Genomic DNA, 7,468 nt, shown 5'->3' with positions numbered 1-7,468 from the left:
TCAAACTGCTAGGTTGGCAGGAGCAGGAACCGAACAACGGGAGCTCACTCCTTTGCGGGGATTTGAACCGCCAACCTTCCGATCGGCAAGCCCAAGGCTCAGTGCTTTAGACCACAGTGCCACCCACGTCCCTTCAAATGTTAGCTTAATTAGTGCAATATCTCAAAACGACTCTTTATCAAGGAACAGTGCACAGTGGGTAGGCTTTCCTGAATAAGTTTACTAATGTGGTGCTCGATGTATTTGGCAAGTTCTCCAGCCTTACTGAAATGAATAAGAAACGCATAGGGGTTTTTTCATTCATTACTTCCTAGCTGTGGATTGTTCACCTTGTTTTTATAGGTTCCATACACTATAGGCTCCCTGATCTACTCATGGCCAAGGCTGCTATTGCAACACGTACAAGGGAGTAAGTCCCACTGAATTCAGTGAGGTTTACATCAGAGAAAATATGCAAAGTTTTGGGCTGCATGCGCCATTGAAAGCAACAGAACAAGTTAGCAGAGACTTGGGTTAGTCAAGACCTTAACGTGTAGTGATTTAACAACTAACTTCTGCAGCATTAAAGCATGCGATTTTACACTGGAATACAAGTCGCCAGAAAGCAGAGTAACAGCACAAGACCAGATTATAAATTAACCATTTTATTGAATATCAATAAATTGTATATAATTATATATATAAAAAAAGTTTTGAATCAGTATAAAATCGTGGCACAAAAATATATAAATACCAGTGTACCTTTGAAATGTAAACATACCCTTTTCTCTTTTTTTCTGTTGTTTATGATGTGGAAACAATGTACAAAAGAAAGATGCATTCAGGAGGCACCTGTCAATAACCATAAATAGTTCTTTTGGCACACACCTGTCAATGGGCAGCCTCTCTACACAGGCTGCTATTGTATCGCCTGACAAGTGCCTGCTATTAGTCACAGTTCTTTTGAAAAGCAGTTGTTAAAAGAAGTCATATTAACAGGTGCTTGAGTGCATAGCTGCTCTGTAAACAGGAGTCTTGTTTGAAATGGCTACCCAGTGCCTTCTATAGACATTGTTAATCTTTGAGGCATTGCAAATTATCATTGTGCTGGTGGGGGAAGCAGCTGCCTCAGAGCTAATGCAATACTGTATTACTGCATAGTTACACCTTCTTGGGAGGGTGTGTTGGGGGGGGGTATATACAACGTTCGAGCAAGACAGAATTGAGAGGGGGTTGTTGGGAACACTTGGCTTTTGTCCTCCTTGAGAGGCATATCAATTCAGGGTCAACAGTTAATGGATTATTTTTTCCTCCCTCCCCCAACACCCCCAGAAATAATTAAAAAAATACTGTAGTCCATCAGGCCAGCTAGGTGTAAGGCTCAATACTGGGAGATGCTGAGCACTTTCTGAACGGTCCTTAAACTAATAAAATATCAGAACGCTTGTTTTTGCAAACCAGCCTCGCCCTGCCTAAACCAAGAGGCATTCTGCCATGGCCAGGGGATGCGGAACCAGACTTTTAAACCAAAGGGAGAGGGAGAAGTATTCCGAATATTCTGAAGCAGGTAGAAGACAAGTTTTGCCCTGGCAGCTGAACTCAAATGGGAAAAACTATATTCCTACAGGCGCTAGTTACAATACAGTGGTACCTCAGGTTACATACTTGGCTAACCCAGAAATAACGCTTCAGGTTAATAACAGAAATTGTGCTCTAGCGGCACAGCGGCAGCGGGAGGTCCCATTAGCTAAAGTGGTGCTTCAGGTTAAGAACGGACCTCCAGAATGAATTAAGTTCTTAACCCGAGGTACCACTGTATATGCATTGGCATGGAGGAGAGTCCGTAGCATTTTTCTTCTTCTTTTCCTAAGATGCAAGAGGGAAGACCTCTCAGCGCGCCCCAGTGCAGCCCGTTTCTTCATGTTTGTGGAGAAGTGACATTCGGGAGAAAGTCCGGGAGCAGGTTTTGCATTGGTACTTTTTGACATCCGAGTGAGTCTGCAGGTGGGCGCGGAGGTTGGAGCGGTCGGCAAAGGCCCTGTTGCAGTGTGTGCAGGAAAACGGTTTCTCGCCTATGGAGACAAAAGTGGAAGGAAACGTTAAACCCCAAGTTCCAAGACTGGCCCATGCACCTGCAAGTTTAATTGTTTGAAGAAACAGGTAGCAAGAAGCCAAACTAATGTATATTTAAATGAGGTACGCAGGATCAAACAGGTAAAAAAAAGAGTCAACCCATTTGTGAGCAGGTTTAAGCAGATGGAAATTAGTTCCTACCAATTTCAGTGGAATTTATTTCCATTTAAATGGCTTCAAGATCAGGTGTTAGGAGGAGAGCTTCACTGGAAGCTAAGTACTTTTCAGCTCCTGACTTCAATGGGACAAATGCTTCTCTCTCCTATTGACTAGATTTTGACCATGGATGGGACTTCTAAATGATCCAGGAAGTAAGCTCCATAAACCATAGAAAGACTTAACTTTGAGTAAACATGCAGAGCAGTGGACATTTGCTCCAGCAGGTAACCCATTCAGAAGTCTCGTTTGACAGTGGAGCACAACAACCCAGACTAAAATAATAATAATAATAATTCTGCGCCGTGCAGCATGCAAATTATCTCATCAGTTGGCTCACTGTGAGCTGTGCAAAGCGCAAAGCACTAATTGCATCAGTCTGGCTGTCCTGGAAGCTTCACAGATCCAAGTATAGCTATATCTTTCCCAGAGTGGCTTCCTAGTCTCTCCACTCCTTCCTTCCCCCCCCCCCACAGCCCTGCACCATCCGCTTCAAACTCTTCCATGCTGAAAAGACTAAACAGGATGAATTCCTGTCAGAGAAGTTCTTTTGGAACTAACAAACAGGCATGCTCAATTTGGGGGGAAAGCACAATTAAGTCTTTCTGGCTTCCTTCAGGCAACATCTTTAGAACCTCTAAGAGGGTGTGAAATCAGCACCAAGTAACAATTAAACTATCCCGGCAACAGGCACAAAGGCCGGCTTGGAGGGAGATGCATTGTGAATGTGATACTCCTTGGATTAAAAGCTAAAAGAGCTTCCACAGCCTGGCAGCTGTGGAGTCTGGTGTTCAGCCTGGGGCGATACAGTAACAGGTGCACCAGGGGCAAGAGCAGCATCGCTACATTAAAAACACCTGCCTGGGCTGACCGGTCACCTCTCTCTTTCCCCCTCCCCCCCTCCTTTCCGAGGTACTTCCTGCCTCCTCCAGCAGTACCCATTAGTGGAACAATGCAAATCAACAAGGCCTGGAATGATGCATCCCAACAGCACCTTTTGTGCAGGGAAGCAAGCTGCCTGGGAGGATTTGTGTGCCAGAGGGAATGTTTTAGAAGCCCTTTGGGATGAGAGCTGTGTTCAAATGAAGCAATTAAAAGCACTTTTCTCCCCTCCACAACAACCCCGAGCAACACCTCGCTCATCCTTGGAATACAGGGAGCTGTAGAGAAGGTGGGGGCAAGGAAGGAAATGCCTGCTGCTTAAACCCCCCAAGGAGAGAATTTCATTAGACACGGGAAAGGAGCCCATCCCCAGCCTCTGTGTTGACATTACACATGCCTGCAGCATTGGACTGCGAGGCTCTCTGGTGCAAAGCCCTTTCCAGTCAGAGTGCCCCTTTGTGCAAGAGTGACTCAAGGACAGTTCACATGACTGAGCAGCCTGCTGAGCCGACAGGGTGGGTGTGCATGCCAAGTTTGCGGGCACGGTAACGTGATATGGATCACTTCCTCACCGCCACAGGCCCAGAGCGCAGTGCACGCTGCACTGTGCCAGGATGAGCCACATGGAAAGAAAAGGAAAGGGAGGAGGGATTGGGGTACACGGTGGACTAATCAGATAATTGCTCCACTGTGTGGAGTTGGGATAAAAGCAACCAACAATCCGCCACAAACAGGAGCCCCCAATTGTGCAAATCTGCTCTCATGCATTGTTTGCAAATAGGGAGCTGAATTTGGGAGGGATTGCAGGTGGATTTTGCTCGTAAATGTTGGTTAGCAAGTAAAAAAAATTTCACAGAGAGACACAGAGAGAGAATCCCTTATCTCCTAGATAAACTACATGCAGTGTTGACTTGAATCAGGTTGGAAGCAATGGGGAGAGGAGTGGGGGCTGGGGTGAGAGAAGAGATAAGAGTGACCAGAAACAAACACAAGAATATTTACCAGTGTGTGTTCTGATGTGGCCCTGCAGGAGCCAAGGCCTGGAGAAGGCTTTGCCACAAATTTTACACACGCAAGGCAGGGTATGGCTTCGGATGTGCATCTTGAGAGCTCCCAGGCTCACGTACTCCTTCTCACAGTTTTTGCAGCTGAAAGATTTCCTGGCTTGGGAGTCGCAGTGCAATTGTCTGTGCTTGGAAAGGCCTGCAAAGGTGGAGTAGGACTTGTTGCATTGGCTGCAGTGGAATTTCTCCGCTTCGGTGGCAGAAGAAGCTGGGCTGGGCGGGTCAGAGGTTGTCTTGCCATCCTCCTCTTCGCTGGAGGTCAGGTCCAGAGGTTTGGAGCCAGGGCTGGGAGGAGAACTGGCACTTTTCTTATACTCCGGCTCGGAGGTGAAGAAATTGGAGAGCAGCCCTGTGTCCCATACAAGTGGAGGGTAGTAGGAACCAGCACTCAGAAGATCAGGCTGGGGGATGACAGAGATGGGGTACTTCTCATACAAATACGGGGAAACAATCACTGCAAAGAGATTTTTTAAAGGTTATAAAGTGAGCATGCAGCACTGGAGACAACTTAGGCAGGTGCTAGATCCTTCCTCATCCTCCGTCAATCAGAACTGTAGAGTTGGAAGGGACCCAGAGGATCGTCTACTAGTCCAACTCCCTGCAATGCAGGAATATGCAGCTGTCCCACACCGGGATCGAACCTGTAACCTTGCCACTATGAGCACCACGCTCTAGCCAACTGAGCTATTTGATGGCTTAGCTCTGCCAGCGCCACCTGTTTTTCCAGTGCTTGGAAAACAAAACCAACTTTCTTCAAAGTATATTGCAGCATCACAACTAGCTTACTCACACAGCATGAATCAGAAGCAAGCAGTAAACTTTCAAGTCGCCTAAGGAGCACCAGCATCGCTTGGTTTGCAGCGGGGCTAGGGCAGCTGTGGCCTCCAGTAGTTGTTGGACTCCATCTCCCATCAACCCCAGCCAGCATAACTTTATACTCTGGGTCTATGGGAGCTGTAGTCCAGCAGGTCCTCCCTCCTCGGTCTAGAACTCAACCGTGCTGTTCTAAACAAGTCTCCCCACCGTGTCCAACGGGACTGACTCCCAGCCATCTGCAGAAAGTTACAGCCAAACCTTGGAGATGTGAAAGAGCTGAAAGACGAGCTAACATCTCCCTGCCATAGCAGCGGATTCAGCGCTGCACCACGGGCGCTCCTCTCCCCCCATCAGGATATACCCCTTAAATTTTAGCGCTCGACCCATCCATGCTTAACCCTGAAGCAACCCCGGAACCCACCGAGCGCACGGACGACCCAAGGCTCACGCCCTCTCCGTGCGCCCACGTGCGCTCGCTCGCCCTGGGCGCAACGAATTGCGCCTGGCAGTCTCCCCCCCCCCCACAACCGGCTCAGCGTTCAGCGCTGCCATCCCTCCTCCTTCTGGTCCATCCCTTCCCCACCCGGTGCAGCGCGCTTACCAGTCTGGCTTTCTAGTTCGCTGTAATTGGGCTTCTTGCTGGCCGAGAAATGCTTCTTCACCAGGAAAGAGCGCGGCATCTTGCTGGGGAGTCTGGCGGCGCCGAGGCGGCTCCAATCCAAGCACTGTGGAGGTCGGGAGTGGCGATGCCCTCGGTGCGTTTCTAAAGGAAGACTGCAAAAGAAATTAAACCTCTACGCGAGCAGTCGGCGTGCTGCGAGCTAAGCGGCCAAAGCGCCCGCGCCACCGGCTAAATATGGGCCGGGCGGCAGGGGGCGAGGCAGATCCGCCCCCCGGTGTCACTTGGCAGCCAATGGGCAGAGGCAGGGAGGGGTCCGGAGGCTCGGCTTTTTCTAGCAGGTGCTCCCCGAGCGAAGCGCACTGGTCAGGATCCGGGTCCGTTGCAGCAGCGGGACGCTTGAGGCAGAGAGAAGCAGGCAAAAAGGGGCTGATCCAGCCAGGATGTGGGCTTGGCTCATGAAAGCAAGGGAAGAAGAGAGACACCCGGGGAAATGTGGGGGTGACAAGATAGGCCGGTGGGTGTGGCGCAAGCTTTCATAGCAGTGGGGTTTTGGGGGGGGGGGCGGCGGAATAAGCACCACTGATTTCACTGAGACCTAAGTAACTAAGTAATAAGCGTGCCTGGTATTTGCAGCATTGGCTACACACGTTTATTCCGAAAAACATCCAACATAACGGCGCTTTCAGCCGGAGGCCCACGGAATTTAAGAGAACTTACTTCTGAGTAGGCGCGGATGCAGCTGTTAGGGCGGTGCCCATGCTAAGCACCCGCAGGGGCTGTGCGTCAACAGTTTGCAGTTTTTCCTCCTTTGGGTAGTGTGTGATGGGGGCCGGGGGTTGCCAAAAAGAGAGGACACAGAACCCCAAATCGCGCTATATCCTATATTCCGACAGCCTCTGGGGGTTGCAAGGAGCACAGGGGTGACGCCCCAGGAGAGAGGCGTTTAAATTGCAACTGCCTTTCCCAGGGCAATGAGGCCTGAGGGGTGGCCTTCGGGCACGGGTGAAGACGGGGAGATTTGAGGAACGCGCATCGTCCGCAGACTTGCTTGGCAACCATCTTCACTGAGGGAGATCCGTCCGGGTGTGCGCGCGTACATTCCCCTCCCCACTTTCCCAATCCCCCCCGCGTGGTTTTTTCTTCCACCGCTGCCCGCTTCTGGCTATGGGCGTCTGCGCCCGCCCCGCGCACTCCCTTGCAGTGATTTGGAGCCACGTGTTCCCGGCTTCCAGTTCCGGGCAGGCCCGCGCGCGCCTGCCGCTTGCCACCTGCCTTCGCCTTCGCTCCGTCCGCATTCCAGAGCCTGTGCAGAGAGGCTCTTGGCTGAGGTGGGGAAGCGACAGTTATGGCTTGGCTCCTTCGTCCTGTCCCCTCTTCCCCGGTCCGGAGCTTCGCCTTTCCCTACCACCGAAAACTCTCAAGAGCCGTTTAGCTGCGTGGGTAGATCAGGACAGAGCAGTGTAAGCCAGCACAAAGCAGGAGAGAAGCGGGGTGCAAAGAAAATGCGGTTTCCTTTCCTGGCACGACCTCCAAAATAACGCACCACTTTTTGCCCAGTATATAAAATCTCTGCGCACAGCTTTTGAGTAGACCCATGTTCCCAGGGGGGACTTACGGTATATACTGCCAGCTTCTGATCAAGACAAATAGTGAGGGTATAGGTTTGGCTTGAACATTTGACTTTGGACTTCACATCCTCTGGTTATTTTAGGGTGGGATTCACATACAGGCAAATTCAGGTTGTTCACTTAAAGTTTATTTAGTGCTTTTGCGCAACAAAGAACCGGCCTCCCCCCACACGCCCTCAGGGCTCTTT

The 7,468-nt window shown here is 50.2% G+C and overlaps 1 protein-coding gene across 1 annotated transcript; it reads right to left on the bottom strand.

Moving 5' to 3' along the window:
• Positions 1-773: 773 nt before the first annotated feature.
• On the bottom strand, positions 774-5,868 carry SNAI1 (snail family transcriptional repressor 1). Its single transcript, XM_033153528.1, has 4 exons — positions 5,632-5,868; positions 4,153-4,668; positions 1,798-2,051; positions 774-1,621 (listed from the first exon to the last, which is right to left on the bottom strand). The coding sequence occupies exons 1-3, from the start codon at positions 5,708-5,710 to the stop codon at positions 1,870-1,872; spliced, it is 777 nt and encodes a 258-aa protein (XP_033009419.1). The 5' UTR covers positions 5,711-5,868; the 3' UTR covers positions 774-1,621; positions 1,798-1,869.
• Between the last annotated feature and the right edge of the window lie 1,600 nt (positions 5,869-7,468).

The sequence above is a fragment of the Lacerta agilis genome, chromosome 6, assembly GCF_009819535.1.
Source record: "Lacerta agilis isolate rLacAgi1 chromosome 6, rLacAgi1.pri, whole genome shotgun sequence".
Taxonomy (NCBI): domain Eukaryota; kingdom Metazoa; phylum Chordata; class Lepidosauria; order Squamata; family Lacertidae; genus Lacerta; species Lacerta agilis.
The sequence above is the reverse complement of the archived record's forward strand: the minus strand, read 5'-3'. Positions and strand labels throughout refer to the sequence as shown.